This window comes from Psammomys obesus, unplaced genomic scaffold, assembly GCF_907164565.1.
Source record: "Psammomys obesus unplaced genomic scaffold, mPsaObe1.curated_primary_1811, whole genome shotgun sequence".
In the NCBI taxonomy this organism is placed as follows: Eukaryota; Metazoa; Chordata; class Mammalia; order Rodentia; family Muridae; genus Psammomys; species Psammomys obesus.
The window spans coordinates 32,654,398-32,671,545 of record NW_026596034.1 but is presented as its reverse complement, the minus strand read 5'-3'; the positions used below and the strand labels follow the sequence as shown (position 1 = coordinate 32,671,545).

General features: G+C 46.5%; 1 protein-coding gene across 2 annotated transcripts in view; it reads right to left on the bottom strand.

Annotated features, from left to right (window-relative positions):
- Positions 1-17,148, bottom strand: part of Gan (gigaxonin) — a 57,629-nt gene that overhangs the window by 25,124 nt on the left and 15,357 nt on the right. The window contains exons 2-3 of one of the 2 annotated variants that reach the window (XM_055620906.1): positions 8,666-8,780; positions 1,622-1,972 (exon numbers count right to left, since the gene is read on the bottom strand). In XM_055620906.1, the coding sequence (XP_055476881.1) occupies positions 1,622-1,972; positions 8,666-8,780 (466 nt within the window). The remainder of the gene's footprint in view (positions 1-1,621; positions 1,973-8,665; positions 8,781-17,148) is intronic. The other variant, XM_055620907.1, reaches the window with a different exon arrangement.

Genomic DNA, 17,148 nt, shown 5'->3' with positions numbered 1-17,148 from the left:
TTTTGAAACAAGTAATTGGAGAGAAGACTTGAAAACAAGCTACATTCCCTGTGGGATCTCAATGGGGACCTAAAAGCCAACATTCTCTAAGAGCCTCCACCAGCTGCCACTCCTAGACCTTTTCTGTTGAGGGTTTTTTTTTTTTTTTTTTTTTTTTTTTTTTTTAATTTTATGTACATTGGTGTTTTGACTGCATGTATGTCTATGTGAGGGTGTCAGATACTCTGGAACAGGAATTACAGACAGTTGTGAGCTACCATGTGGGTGATGGGAATTGAACCCAGGTCTTCTGGGAGAACAGTCAATGCTCTTAACCAGTGAGATATCTCTCCAGCCCTCCAGTTTTGGTTGTTACTTGCTTGCTTATTATTTTTAAAACAGAATCCTATATAGGTCTGGCTGTTATGCAGCGTGCTACGTAGACCAGGCTGAACTTGAACTCAAAGAGATCTACCGACTTCTGGGATTAAGGTATCAAAGCATTTTAGACAGCCTACACTGACTGTTTGTCCATCACAAGCCTCACTACCCTCCAGCAGCTATTTTCACTCATGCCAGGGAAATGCTCAGGGTGGGAGCATTTCCCTGGCACCAGCCCGAGGGTAGTGCAAACAGGCCTTCAGTGATATGAAGGTCTGCTGGAACTGGCACAAACACAGCCCTTTCCTCTCTGGCTCAGACATGAGGGACTGTACCATGCTAACAGTCCTGAAGGGTGGCTGTAATTATTCCAAACACCATTGTTACACCTTCTTTCTCGTTATAGCGGAAAACTTTTTTATGCCACCTGGGAGCTGCCCTCCCGTGCTATCCCTAGTACTGCAATATTAAGTACCCCCCACAGGTTCTTCCTCAGTGGCCCTTCATTCTACCTTTGATCTTAACTGTTAGACCCTAACGCGCTGCAATGCGAAGAAGAGAGAATGGAAGAATGGAAGAAAATAAAGCAGTGATGGCTGTGCACCAACAGCAGCAGTGAGACAGTTGGAGAGGTCCATAAGGTGTCCAGGGCTGCGGTGCAGGAGATAATGGAGGCTGTAAAGAGCTGAAAAGTAGAGACCATGTGCCCTGTTACTGAAAGAGTTCCGGAGAGCTGCCAAGATGTAAAACACAAGCGTCTCAGAAATCCTAGGCCCGAGAGCCACAACATTCAGCTCTGTGGGAGCTAAGGTCCTCAACACCTGAGGCCCTTCAGGAGCGGTAATATCTGTAGGAAGGAACCCTGCTGTTTACTGTTGCTAGCAGCCTAGGATATGTCTGTCAAAAGCCAGAGTCATTGGTAATTAAAGCCCCGAGCAAGAAGCCTCCAACCTGATCATCTACAGCTACAAGTCTGACTAAATATTCTGGACAAACAGGCTCCTGGCTCTCAGGGCTGGAGTGTGAGCCTTTGGTTCTGTCCAGGGCTTAGGCCTTGGTCACTTGAGGACCCAGGACTGCAGCCTGGCACTGGGATTGTTCCTCCTTTCTATCTGGGTGGACCAGAAGGACAACCCCCCCACCCCCACCCCCTCACCCCCACCTGCTTTCGCAACAGACCACATCCCTACCCATCACACAAAGTAAATAAACACCTCGGTGAAAAGAAAACCCAAGGCATGTCCTGAGTGGAAGAAGGTACCTTTCTCATCTCTACATCATGTGCTATCCACCGAATCACTGCCTCAAACACGTATCGTTCATTGCCAACATTCAGCTTCTCAAGAGAGATCACTTCTTTGAGCTTCTGTGGACTCAGCTCCAGGAACTCCTCTGTGCTGCTGACATCCCGGAAGTGAGTCTCCAGGTACTCGGTGGCCAGGTAGTGCACGTGGTGCAGACAATAGTGCAGGGCAAAGTCTCGGATGCCGATGCAGTTCTCGGCGGCAATGCAGCCCTCCAAGAACTCACAGCACAAGGTTTTAAGGTCCGTCAGCAGCAGCAGGTCGGCCGCCTGTACGACATCCTGGATCGTATCTTCATTTAGCCTGATCTGTAAGAGCACCACAGACATTTTAGAGCTGGATGCAGACAAAAGACCCAAACCACTAACCTAGAAGTCTGGCCCACAGGAAATTCCCAACCTTTTTCTTGTATCTTTAAGGATTTACTTTTAATTATGTGTGTGCCCACGAGTGCAGGTGCCCACAGAGGTTGCAGGCATTGGATCTCATTGGAGCTGGAGTTACAGGTAGTTGCAAGATGCCAAAATGGGTGCTGGGAACTGAACTCAGGTCCTCTCAAGGGGTAAGAAAGCATTTGTAACCACTGGGCTATTTTCCCAGTCCCCAGTTCCAATGATCACTAGTAGTGATGGCCCTGTAATAAGAGCTTTAAGGCCTCAAATGACATGCGACCTTCCCTCACAGCACATGTGCCTGACTGACTATCTATCTGACTATCTATCTATCTATCTATCTATCTATCTATCTATCTATCTATCTATCTCTCCGCCCGCTTGCTTGTTTGTTTATTTTAGGCAGGGTTTCTCTGTCTAGTCCTAGCTTTCCCAGAACTTGTTCTGTAGAGCAGGCTGGCCTGGAATTCAGAGATGTACCTGCCTCTACCTCCTAAGTGCTGAGGTTAAAGGCGTGTACCACCGCTGCCCTACTGATGTGTCTGACTCTTATCCTACCTGTCCAAGCTTTTGCTTCCTGTGCCAGCAGGATCCTATTGAGGGAGCCCAGACACGTGCTCACATCTGCAGCTCACACAAAAACCTGACTGAACTTTTGGGAACAGTTAAGTTCTGCTACTTGTGGAAATTGAAATTATCCTCAGATACATCAAGGTTGCTGTCTCCCCAGTGGTATGCCAAGTGGGTGCAAGCCACCAGAGAGGGGCTTTATATCTCCTCAGTGCCAAAGCACTTGGGCCTGCTGGCGGGCTCCGGCAGATTGGCACTCGGACATGGGACTTGTGATACAGGGAATCAGTGAAGGACACCGCGGTTGTTGGCGAGCTCGCATCATTAAGTAGAAAGGGTGAGGTGAGTAAATCCGAGAATAAAAATGGGACAGGGCATTAGCCTAGTGTTTTTTTTTTTGGTATGGAACTTAATTAAAGATAGTCTGTATAAGCAGCAGGAAACTGAGAAAGTTAAACTTTCAGGCTCAGAGAGAAGGAGGTTAGAAAGATGGCAGGCTTTAGGAGAAAATGATATTATACCATAAGCTACTCCAGAGGAGTTATATTTCCCTCATGATGACAGCAATTTCTTGCCAGAAGGAGACTTTGAGGAAGACTTACATCCTAATGAGGTTGCAGAGTTGGAGGAAGAACCAGATCAGTATTATTCTGAGAGATACCCTCCAATTCAGGCTATGCATGTTAAAAAGCGTAAGCCTTGGCAAAAAAGAAATTAAAAGACTGGAATGGGGCTTGGAGGAGATAAACAGAAAAATTGGAGAATTAACTGCTAGAGAAAAAGAGGCTCAATCCCCCACTCCAACTCCATCATTGGTTGCAGGTTTGGACCCTCCTCCTGGGACTGCTACAGTTGCAGTGGCCCAAAAGACAAGGGGACCTTTTCCTTTGTCCACTGTACGGGCAACTGTATCGCCCTTACAAGCTTCTTTACAAGAAGCTAGGCAGAATGGAGAAGATATAACTGAGTTTTATGGTTTTCCAGTTCTGGAGCAACCTGATGGACAGGGTAATATGGCGAGAGTTCATGCTCCTATACCTTTTAAACAATTAAAAGAATTGAAAGCTGCATGCTCCCAAAATGGTCCTACAGCGCCTTTCACTCAGGCTCTGTTGGAGTCCTTGTCTACTGAGGCCCTCTGCTTAGGGGACTGGAAACAGTTAACAAGAACGTGCTTATCAGGAGGAGATAATTTATTATGGAAGTCAGAATTTGCAGAGCATTGTCAAGTTACAGCTGAACTTAATCGAGCTCAGGGAATTCCTATAACTTATGACATGCTTGCTGGAGAAGGAATCTACAGGGAAATAGGACAACAATTGGATTTTGATGTGGCCGTATATGCTCAGGTAAATACCACTGCCCGGAGGGCCTGGAATAAACTTCCACAAGCAGGTAGACAGGTGGAAGATTTGTCTAAAATCTGTCCAGGACCTGTTGAGTTATTTCAAGATTTTGTGGCAAGATTACTGCAAGCAGCAAACAGACTTATAAATGATGAAAAGTCTGGATTATTATTAGTAAAACAATTAGCTTATGAGAATGCTAACAGTGCTTGCCAAGCAGCTTTGAGACTCTTTAGGAAGGAGATATTTCTGATTATATTTGGTTATGTTCTGACATCGGCCGTCTTATACTAAAGAAATAGCTATGGCTGCCACCCTACAAGGAAAAACTATTAAAGAGGCAGCCTCTCAGTTTTTCCAGTAAGAAAGCTAATAGTTAATTCTGCTACAAAGCTTCAATATTCATAAAAATTTAAATTCAACAAATAACACGATGTTTTGTTTGTCTGTCTTGAAGATATAAGTTTACCATATTTAGTAGGTCTTGGTTATAGATTATTGGTCATTGGCTATGTTTAAAATCTGTAACATAAAGTTAACTTACTTAAAACCTAGGGTTAAAACCATTCTAAATAACAAATAGACATTACTCATATCCCAAAATTTAAAAAACTAAAATGTTTTACTACAATTGGTATTTCTTCCATTATAAAGACTAATAACGGTACGGCATATATTAGTCAAGCTTCTCAACATTTTTAAAAATAATAAAACAGGTATGCCATACAATCCTTAAGGCTAAAAAATTATAAAGCCTGCCCATGGATCTCTTAAAAACCAATTGCAAAAAGTAAAAAAGGGGAGAGTCATATCCCCAAATATTAATCATGCTCTCTTTATTTTAAAATTTTTTGAATGTGGACGTACAAGGCCGTTCTGCGGCTGATCAATTGTGGCATCCTAATACCAAAGATAATTATGCCCAAGTAAAATGGAAAGATCTGATTACTGGAATATGGCAGGGCCCCGACCCCACATCAATATGGGGAAGAGGGTATGTTTGTGCTTTTTCCACAGGACACAGAGCCAGGTGGATCCCAGAAAGGTTGGTACGATTTGCAGGAGTTGTTCCCCAGAAGGAGGATGTTCCGGCTGCAGACAATCATAAATGCTGCCCTGACTGAGACCAAAAAGCTGCAGTGGACTTAAGCTCCTGACCCGCTTTTTTTCATTCTGCTCCTGGGAGAAGACGTAATGCAGAGAAACCTCTTATACAATGGACTGGACTTGATTGTTCTGTTAATAAGGACAATTCTCAACAAAATAAAAAAAGAATAAAAAAGAGGACTAACTGTGAAACTTTGGTCTGACTCTGGTTTTCAGCAGACCAAAACAAGCTTACTTCAGAAACTCTTGGGAGGCCCTGTAACTGCCTATGTAAATTCTCCTTTTATTGTTTGGAAATGTTAACAAGATTCAAACTTTAATGTTTCTTACCTTCAATGTAAACTAACAAACTGTATTTGTAAGCTTTCAAATGGTTCTGATTGCTCGATAGCCTTTTACTATGGTTCCTGTGACTATTTCTCAGACTTGGTAATTTACACAAGGAGTCATTTGTTAAGTCACTTTTATGGAGTGTTATTTTGGACTCACCAATAGGAGATGCGCTCCTACTGGTGGCAACTAAAACCTTCCTGAAAGCCTTTTAGAATGTCAAAGCTGATCTGATCTGCACAAGATCAAACCCCAGGGTCTACCCTAGCAGAGGTTGGTAGTCAGAAACAAGTAATGTTTCTCTGGGATATGTTCAAACCAAGACAGCATGAATGATGGAACTCATGTATCGATGACAGGTAAGAATACATCTTATGAGGGAAACAACCTAAGACAGGCACAATCTTCTGCTCCATGACTCTTAAGTTATGGCCAATTTTAAAAAAATAAAAAAGGGAGACCTGTCGGGAGCCGTGGCTCTGGCAGCTGCTTTGATATTTAAATCTCAGCGGAAAGACTGCTTTTACCAGGCCTTCACTGAAGTCGGGAAGAATTTGCAAGTCCATCTCCTGTTTGTGACAGCAGGTGGGATAGCTTGTGAAGATCACACCTCTTGCTTCACCTCCTTGTGAATTTAACCCATTGTTCTGAGCTGTTTTTACTCTGGCTTAAAAGCTCTCTGCAAAAAAGTCAGGCGGCTTCTGGCTGGTCGAGTCCGGAGCCTCTGAGAAAAGTCCCGTGTGTGTTGTGTGTTAGTTTATTAATTTTAATCCTCACTCCCAACTCAAGAACCGTTCGGCTCTGCTGTCGGGCTCCAGCAGCTACAGGCATCTGAGAGGAGCAAGTCTCAAATGAGAAAATGTTTCTATAAGATCAGGCTGTAGGAGAGGCTGTAGGGCATTTTCTTAATTAGTAATTAATGGAGGAGGGCCCAGTCATTGTGGGTGGGACTGTTCTTGGGTTGGTGATCTTGGGTTATATAAGAAAGCATGCAGCCAGTGTAGGTAGGGCAAGCATATAATCCCAGCACTCAGGGGGTAGAGACAGGGAGATCTCTGTGAGTTTGAGGCCAGCCTGGTCTACAAATAGAGTCCAGGACAATCAAGGCTACAAAGAGAAACAATATCAATAACAAAAACAAACAAACAAATAAAAGCTCAAACCAAAACAAATTAAAAAGAAAGAAAGAGAAAGAAAGGAAGCAGGTTGAGCAAACTAGTAAGCAGCAGCACCCCTTCACGGCCTCTGCATCAGCTCCTGCCTCCAGGTTCCTACCTTGAGTTCCTGTCCTGACTTCCCTTGATGATGAACAGTGCTGTGGAAGTGTGAGCTGAATAAACCCTTTCCTCATGGTGTTTCATCACAGCCATGGTGATACTAACTAAGACAGTGTGTGTGTGTGTGTGTGTGTGTGTGTGTATGTGTCTGTGCGCATGCACGCCAGGATATTGGGGAGGTCAGATGGCAGCTTTCAGGAACTGATGGTCTCTTTCTACCATGTGGGTTTGGAAGAATGAACTAGGTCGTCAAGTTTTGGCAGCGAAGCCTTTACCCATGGAACCATCTCTCCAGGCCTCCTCCTCTTCTTTTATTTCTGTTTTTGTGGTACTCTGGATGGAACCCAGATCTCACACACTCCAGGCAACGGCTCTACCACTCAGCCACACCCCCAGACTCAACAGTATTAAATTTGGCCAGAAGACAGGAAACAACTGCAGGCTATCCAAATACAAACCTGTGAAAGAACACCAAATCACATCTCAATTAAACCAAACAGCTACTTCAGCAGTTCGTCAAAGCTTAGGTTGCCACCTGGACTCTAAAGTTTAAACTGGGACAATTCCTAGCAGTCAACCTGCAGACGGTCCCCAGGCTGCAGCTGGAGCCCGCACAGAGCAGGCCCTCAGAGGCCTGGCGCTTGCTGTGCTCACAACTGCCCAGACTGCTGGACCAGGCTGCTCATATGTCTCATGTGTGCCTGCTGTGCGGCGTTTCTAGGATTTCCTGGGGCTGTGCCAAAACGGTTCTGACTTCAGTCACCTCAGCAATCACACATGTTGTGTTTGCTACACAGTGTGTTTACACACTGCCTTGTGTTTAGGAGAGAGTTTCCCTACACTGGTTCACAATACTATACCACAATACTCACACCACACACTTCGCCGGGACTAGAATCCCAGAGTGTGTGGACAGAACGAATGCATTTAGGAATGACAGGCAACACCCCCCCCCAAGCACTTAGAAAACTAGTGGGAAAAACAGACCTTTCAGAAGAGGGGAGGCAGGGAAACAGCAGTGATGAAGGGTTCAATGGGGAAGGCAAGGGGCAAGATCTTGGAGAAAACAAGGTAGAACACACTTTCACAGACCTAAGTGTGTTACACACTGCTCTGCTCTCTGGCCAATATATCCACCAGACTCATGACTCTTCCTTTCTGTTTGTTTTTTCTTTTAAAGATTCATTTTTATTTGTGTATGCATGTGTGAGCATGTATGTGCACACACGGACGCCAGAACAATTGTGAGCAACTTGCTGTGGGTGCTGGGGACTGGAAGAGTAGCAAGCTCTTTCAGCTACTGAACCATCTCTGTATCCTCTAGAGACCTAAGAGTCCTATGCTAGAACTTAAATTACATGAAGAGGACAGGGCCGGGGAGGCAAAGAAACAAAAGCAATCTAGGCGCTTACCATTTCTTGCCTGGGTATAATCACATCTCCAGAAACAATGTGGCACAGAGAGTGAGGAAAAGCAGGAAGAGGGGGCAGGGAGAGGGTGAAGCACAGGGCTGCCAGCATTCAAGTACTATAATAAGGGTAGCCTCCAATGCGAGGTGCCTTTCATGGCAATGCCCCACAAGAAACTGTCTCTACAGAACAAGCCTCAGTGCCAGAGAAGCTGCTCTTTCCATGCAGACAGAGAGAGAGAGAGAGAGAGAGAGAGAAAGAGAGAGGTCTCGACAGGGTGGATGTTGTGCAAGATCAGAGTCAAGATGTGGAGGCAGGAGTCGGCGCTGCAGGGTGCACCATGTTCTTTGAATCTGAGCCTGGAGGGTGGAGCTCAGAAGAGCATAAATTGGGATTTGGTCTATGATTTAACTGTGTTGCTCCTTTAGGGATGGAATCTGAAAGAGCATGTGTGTGGGGCCATCGCCAGGGAGGAGCCAATAGATTCCCTGAGGGCAGAAGATGACACGGCAGTGCCGCTCTGAAAGCAGGGAAGTCTCTGCTAGGTCTGGCCCCTGGGTCTCACCATACCTGCCCACTGAAGATGTAATCCAGGATCTCTCTCATAACCATTACCGATATCCCTTCAAGTTCAATCTTATAAGTGGATCCGTCATCTTTTGGAGGATTATAGTTTAACTTTGTCCTAAGAAAGGGAAAAAAAGTAAGATTTCTATGAACCAACAGAAATAACTACAGATATTTATGCACTAAACACTATAGTATAACACATACTGAGTAGCAAATAGACCTCCGCTTAGGGAAGTCAGCTGCAGCTCAACATACACAGCTTTAGCTAAAAACCCAGCCCCAGCTTGCAAAGGCTATTTAGTTTTTGTTGTTGTTTGTTTCTCTGTGTAGCCCTGGCTATCCTGGACTAGCTTTGTAGACCAGGCTGGCCTCAAATTCACAGAGATCTGCCTGCCTCTGCCTCCCCGAGTACTGGGATTACAGGTGTGTGCCACCATGCCTGGCTAAAACTTGATCTTTTTAAGGATTTATTTTTAATTAGGTGCCTGTGTGTCTACACGAGTGCAGGTGCTTATGGAGGCCAGAAGCACGAGATTCTGCAGGAGCCAGAGCTATCGGCAGTTATGAGCCAATTGACATGGGTACCAGAAACTAAACTGTGGTCCTCTGCAGAGAGCCAGGGATACGACACAATGAGACACTGTCTTTAAAAAAGCCAGAGGTGTCAGAGAGAGGGCTCCATGCAGCGTGGTCAAGAGGATGCTCTTTCAGAGGACCCAGGTTCGATCCCCACCACCCACAGGGCATCTCATAACCATCTGTAAGTCCAGTTCCAGGCGATCGGACATGCTCTCCTGGTGCATGTGACATAGAGACATACATTCAGACAAACATCTATACACAGAAGAGAAAAATAAAATCTCAAAAAAGAGGAAAAGTTAGAAAATAGGAGAGGTCCATTAAGAAAATTGGAGTGGGCCTCTTAAGGCTTTTTTTTTTTTTTTTCTTAATAGGGGTAATGGTAGGCATTTCAGGAGAGGGCAGAGGAAACAACAACAGGGAAACAAGACTGCAGGACAAGAGTGTGCTTCCTGGTCCTGAGGTATTACCTGGGAGGCTCCCACAGGGGCAGCTCTCTCCTGGCTCAGGCTCCTATACACCCTTCCTCCTTTTAAGTTGAGTTTCTTGGGCATTTTATCACAGCAATTGAAATGTAACTAGCACAATGCTCAGCAAGCACTTGTTAAACATCATGAACTGTTAGTAGCTGTTAGTAGCTCAAGGACTGCCAGAAAAAAAAAAAAAAAAGCCGGCCACCAGATGACTTCTGGTATGACAGACATGAGGGAGAATCAGATAGGCAGGACTCTGTAATAGTTTGATCCGATGCTCTCTTCTGACCTCTGCATACACGCAGGCCAAACACACATAAAAAGCTATGGACGCAGGCTGGACACAACAGTTACAAACAGTAGCCACAAGGGGCTTCTCTCCTCCGCCGATGCAAACACTCATTTCTAATAAAGGAAACATCTTCAGCAGAACACAATGGAATGCAATGTCTAAGGAGTCAGTAGTCAGGATGCTGCAGTTTGGGGTGACTCATGGCATGATTCACACGCTTGCAATGATTCGTGTCACCTAGAACTCTGGCTATAAGGCAGGCCCTCTGAGGCGTTTGGAGACAGCCTGTGCCAGCACTTTTTACTCCAAACTAGTCATTTGTTCTTTTGGAGAATTTGTTTTACAGATGACACCCCTCCCCTCCTTGGCGCATACCCCCTCCTTTTTCTGTTTTTGTGAGCGTCAGAGACCACATAAAAGTGGTTTAGGGTAGTGAAAGTCCTGTATGTGATGTTGTACTAGCAAACACGCATTTTGGCACATTTGTGTGAAGGCACAGAATATACACCCAGCAGAGGGACCTAACATGAGCCATGGTCTGCGTCACTGTGCAGGGTCAACACAGGATTGCTAAGATGCAGGGGACACACCATTCTAGTGGGGACACGAGGTTGCAGGCAGCAGGCGCTGTGTATGTGTGGGCTCAGGGAGGTCTGGCATTCTCTGTACCTTCCTCTCACTTCTGCTGTGAACTTACAATTGCCCTAAGACATACAGTCTGGTTAAAGATTGTATCTGAGTATAGCTTTGTGTACATAAGTGCAGTGTTCACAGAGGCCAGAAGAGGGCACTAGATTCCTGGTACTTGAATACAGGTTGTGAGCTGCCTGATTTGGGAGCTAGGAACCTCACTCAGGTCCTCTGGAATGGAACTACATACTCTTAACCACTGTGTCACTTCTCTAGTCCCTAACATCTGTTTTGTGTTGTTTCCACCCTGGAGACCCTTTGCAGTTCCCACTTGAGGCAATTATCATTTGTTGCTAACACTTCAATCAACAGATGATACCTGCTGACAAACACTATTGATGGCACTGTCTTCAGGAGGAGCACAGCAGCTAGCCTCACAGTTCCTCCCATGGACACGGGAGAAACGCATTCACACTGAGGTCCTAAGAGTGACAGAGCTCTCAGAGGAAAGCCTAAGCAAGAGGGTGCTGTGCACTGGGAACCAGAGACCCAGGCAAGTCCTTCCATGTCCAGGTGAGCCGGAGTGTTTCCATGTAGTCAAGCCACCATAGGGGACTGAGAATAAGCGACAGGGTCTGGGGAGCTGTCCCTGTGGCATTAATGAGAAGGAGGGAAAGGACCTGCACCAGGCTCCTGGCCTCTGAATGTCATTTTTACAAAACATTTATTTATGAGTGCACGTGAATCTGTGTGTGGCCAAGTGCATGTACATATAGGTGCCTGTGGGGTACAGAAGAGGGTGCTGGGTCCCCTAGAACTAGAGGTACAGGCAGGTACAGGCAGCAGTCAGTCACTGGACATGAGTGTTGGGTATGAGTTCAAGTCCTGTGTAAGAGCAAGTGCTCTTAACCACTGCACTGTCTCTGGAGCTCCCAAATGGCCCGTACTTCATGTATGTATGTATGTATGTATGTATGTATGTATGTATGTATGTATGTATGTATGTATGCATGTATGTATATATATATATATATATATATATATATATTTTTTTTTTTTTTTTTTTTCTGAGACAGGGTCTCTCTATGGAGCCCTGGATGTTCTGGACTCCCTTTGTAGAACAGGCTGGCCTTGAACTCACAGAGAACTGTCTGCCTCTGCCTTCCTGAGTACTGGGATTAAAGGAGTATGCCACCAAGAGAGGCCCAAAGAGCATTCTAAAGGGTGGTACCCCAACATTTTGTGTGCTCTCCCCTTCACTCTTCTTCTTCTTATTATTATTTTGAGGCTCTTATTATTTTTTTCTCTGTGTAGCCTTGGCTGTCCTGGACTCGCTTTGTAGACCAGGCTGACCTTGAACTCACAGAGATCCACCTGTCCCTGCCTCCCTGAGTGCTGGATTAATGCCGTGTCCTGCCACCGCTGCCTGGATGCCCACTTCACTCTGATTCTCCTCCATTTCTCCTTCTTACCCAAGAAGTATGGTGTTTATTTACTTTCACATTTTTCCCTCACACAGGTCCTGTGAGTCACGATTTGAATGACTTTATGAGTAGTTCCCTGGGCTGACCTCCCAGAACCTTCTGGAGAGCCGATAAAGACAATCAGATATCTGGGTCTCATCCTAGACCAACTGGGTCAGCCTCGGGTTGCATAGTAAGACATACCCTGGCTCATCTGGCTCGTCCCTGCTGCCTGCAATGCTTCTTGGGCCCCTCCCCCTTATCTGCATGCTCTGGTTCCTTCCAGCTGGGTGTGCTCCCACACCCACAGTGGCAGCCTGCACACCCACCACCACCGTCTCATCCCTGCTTTTATTTGTCTTCCTTCACAGGACCGTTCATCTCCTAACACACTGTACCTGCCTCCTGTCAAATGCCATGAAAACAGAACTGTTTGTATTTCCCTGTGATGCTGACACAGGCAACCCCACAGGACTAAACCGTTTAGATGATGCGAGCCCCTCAGAATGCCCGTGAGGGACCACCTAGCTTAGGCTGAGGCGGGAAGAGCCTGACTCTGGGCGACACAATTCCACGGGCGCTGGCATTCCTCTCTCTGCTCCCTGCCTGTGGATGTCACGTGACCAGCGGCCTCACACGCCTGCCACCCTGTGCCTTCCCTCCCATGACTGACTGTAACTTCAAACTGGGAATTCGAGTAAACCTTCCTTTCCTCAAGCTGCTCTGCCAGGGACTTCTATTACAGCAACAGGAAAACTAACCAACACCAATATTCCTGGCACTTGACACACAATAACTTGACAAGAAGCACACAGCCCGGTCGGGAACTGATGGATTCCAACCCCACAGATTCAGTGACTGAAATCAAATGACCACAGCTGTTCGGACAGCGCATGAGTGGCCGGCAGAGCAGCCGAGAGCATTCGCCAGCATATGTGTTGGCATGCCCACAGGGCACTTCCTCCCACAGCAGGCCAGGCAGGCTGTACAGTCTAATGTCCCAATACTTAACTATCAGCCCTCAGTGGGAGCCGCACTGTAAGGCTGGTCGAGAGGGAAGCTTTCTGTTTGTGAGTTGGCTAGCCATATCTCATCTTTCTGTGCTTCAATGTCCCATGCCCACCATCCCCAGTGGCCTGCTGAGAAACCTGAACTTCTAATACAATACAGACTCCAAAAGGTTTCTAGAGCCCAGATCCCAGCTTGGGGCTGTCCTGAAGATGAAAAGGCCCTCAGGGTCCTGCAGAGGTTCAGAAGCAGCTCTTGCCACAGCTGTGGTCCCACCTCCCCCAACACCCTCCCCACGCTGTGACTCACGCACAAGGGTGCTTTTTGCTTTCCTCAGAGAGCCTGACTTCCGCTGAGAAGAAGGAAACAGGACTGGCTGTACTCTCATGCCACACAAGAAGATAAATGTTTGTCTTTGAGAGTCAGTGACTTGAAGGAAAATGGAATTTGCCTTCGGCCATATTTTCTGAGAAGAGACTGAATTCAGTATGTATTACAGCTTAATAAAGGGTTGGGGAAAGGGCTGTTGATAAGGAGTCCACCATGGAAGCATGAGAACCCAAGCCTGGACCCGCAGCACCTATGTAAAAGCCATGTGTGGTTATGCATCTGTGACCCTTGTGCTGGGGGTTGGGGGTGGAGACAGCTAATAGGTGGGTCTGAGAGAACTGGTCTTAAAAATGCGTATTTACTACTTTTGACTTATTCTTTGACAATGTCACACATACAATGTACCTTTTGAAAATGTATTTATGTAAGTGTGTTCGTGTTTCGCCTACTGCTGCCCATGGAGATCAGAAGACAGTGAAGGATCCCTAGAACTGGAGATGGTTGTGAGCTGCCATAGAGGTGCTAGAAGTTGAACTGGGGTATTCTGGAATGAACAGTCCATGCTCTTAAAAGCTGAGACTTCTCTTCAGTCCCTAAACAATGCCTCTCGATTAAATCCACCCTCAAACCCTTATGGACTCCATAATATACATGCTCCTCCCACCTTCATGATCTTTCTAAAAACGAAACAATAACCACTGAGTCCAATCAGTGCTGCCTGCATGAGCACAGGCAACCTACCAGGGGCCATATCCCTGAAAGACAGGACACCCCCTCCCCCAGCAAACATCAACTGCTAATAGCCCTACAGCATGGGTGAAGCTGCTCCTGTCCATTCTGGCTTGCTCTGGGCCGGTTACCACAGCTGCTGTGCATGCTTCAGTCTGTTTCGTCCAGAAGACAGCATTCCACAGCACGCCTCAAATCCACCAGCTCTTAGACCCTCTCTGCTCCCTCTTCCACAGTGTTCCCTGGGCCTTGTGGGAGCAGCTATCGATGGCGAGACTGTGTGTGGAAAGGTAGGGTGGAAGGCCATAGTGGACTATACCGGACATTGGCCTCTGGCTGCCAGCACGTGCGCACACGCACACACATAAGCTACCCATGTGACACACAAACAGAACAGCTCTGGGAACATCTCTAGTGGACAGAAGAGTTACGGAAAGGGAGGAGCTGGCAGCACACATGGTATCGCTGGAACCATGGGAATGAAGACTCACACGTGACAATGACTGTAAGCAGAAACTGCCACCCCCACAGAGAGAGACACAGCCCGTGACCCCAACAGTACAAACTGCTTGGCTTAGTCTTGTGCAACTAGCCCTTCTTTGTCCCAGGGAGAACGTGAGGTATTGATAGAGATCAGACAGCCGGCTTCCCACCCTCCAGCAGCTATGGCAACAGCACTTTTAAACAAACAGTGTCAACACGATCATGTGTGGTACCAACTCCAGGAGTTTTTGTTTTAGCTCACTCATGTCAAACATTTCAGTCCACAACTCCCTTCTTTCCAGCCTGCTCAAAGCCTAACCCTCCACTGGGTGTTCCCCTTGGTAAACAGTGCTATTTCTGTGTAAGAAGACAAATGAATACATACCAGAGGAATAAAGGTGTTAGAGACTGTCAGTGGATGCTGAAACCAGCAACACGGTGCTAAGTATCGCTCAATCCCCACATCTGCTTCCTGGTTACAGACTGAAAGCTGCACAGGCCAAGAGATGTCTCTGTGGCCCAACTCAAAAGTTGGGCCAGGCTGGCATCCTCGCATCATGGCTTGTCATTGGATGCTAATTTCAGCCCAAGCTGAGGGGCACCCTACGAAGCAACTGAGAATCCTCACCCAGCATCAAAGTCAGGACAAAAGAAAAAGCTGAGGAACTGCCATAGGCAGACAAATCCATCTGTGGGGTTCTTCATCATGTTTTTGTCTTTTATTGGTGTTCATATGTATGTATGTATGTATGTATGTATGTATGTATGTATGTATGTATGTGTGCTTATGTGGATTTATGTACACCACCTGTGTGCAGGCACCCACAGAGCCAAGAAGAGGGTGTTAGATCCTCTGGAACCAGAGGTACAGGTCACTGTGTCCTGCTTAAAGTAGGTGCTGGGAACTGAGCTTGGGTCTTCTGCAGTAAGTGCTCTTGATAACTGAGCCATCTCTCCAGCCCCCTTTCTTTGTCTTTCTTGACACCAGCTCTGCTGAGCTGGCCAGTTACCTTGTGTAGCACCCTTCAAGTCAGTGTTGTCTAATTTATATGGTCACACTGCAACTGTAAGTTTGGGGCGGGATGTTACAGAAAGGCTGACATGCCTTATCTACTGGGGTGAACCTGTCTTCTATCGATCAGTTGGCTAAATGGTTCTGATACGGTTTTCCACTGCAACCGCTAGTTTTCCTTTCAGGGGTAATAAACACATCTGAGATCATGTGGGAAGATGTGAAAATCCATCCTCACAAACCCTCACAAATGCCAGTGACCTCTGCATGCACCAGAGGATCTGCCTGCAACAATTACCACTGTGGCAAGGATGATACCCACCCCTAAAATGTCTCTGGCTACCTTCTTGTCTCCCCAGCAACATACGCACTGGGGTCTCTTCTAGATTGCCTAGCCTGGCTTTGAACGCATAATTCTCTTGCTTCAGCCTCCTGAGTACTTGGCTTCAAGGACTTTCTATTCCATTTCCTTTTACAGATGTTAACTGAAATTCTTTTGTGAGACACTCCTCTGTCCCACTTGTCAATGTGTGCACTCATTCATTCATAGACACATGGATGGCTGTCCACTTTATCCTGACTCTAGTCCAGCATGGATCTTTGTTGCTAGAATTGCCGCAGCTCAGCCACTAGAGCTTTTAGAGGCTGGCTCTTTTTGGTCCCTCCCTACTTTCTGGCACAAGGCACTTTAGACTTCTGGAGTATTTTTCCTGCCCTGGCACCAAGCCAACTGGGTCTCTGAAGACATTAGCGTTTTAAATGTTATCTGATTCTACTCTGGAAATGTCCCTCTGGCGGCAATGGGGTGGAAGACAGATGGGGACTGTGCTTAGAGGAAGACAGGCCAACGGGAGCCTGACACAGTCTAGCGCCAATAAAAGCTGGAGCCCGACTGGACAGTTATGGCATAGAGGAGACAGACTCCAGAAACCAGAGAGCAGATGTGATGCTTTGGCATTGATTAGGTGCTGAGGAAAAGTAGGCAGGAGGTCTTTTTGCCAACAGCTCTCCACTCCCTCCTGTGGAACCTGGTAGTGTATTAAGGAAGGGGACAGCAAGGTGGATCAATGAGTTAAAGTACTTGTCCTGCAAGCCTAATGACCTGATTCCGTCCCTGGAACCCATACAAAGGCAGAAGGAGAGAACCAACTCCATAAAATTGACCTTCACACACTTGCTGCGGCATGTGTACTGCCCCATAATATACACACATACCCAAGAATGATAAGAATTGTAAGAGAAAAAAAGAAGGGGAAATAAGGGTCTGGGGAATGGCTGGCTGGGTAAGAATACTCGTTCTTACAGTGGGAAGACCTGAGCTCAAATCTGAGCACCCACATAAAGGCTGGAAAAGGCCCCATGTGCCTGGAGAGACCAGTGTTTGAGAGAGAGAGTCAGGTGATACTTAGGACCTGGCTGGCTGTTCCAGCCAAAATAGTGAGCTTCATTATGAGCGCTTGTCTCAAAAAGTATGTAGACAACAA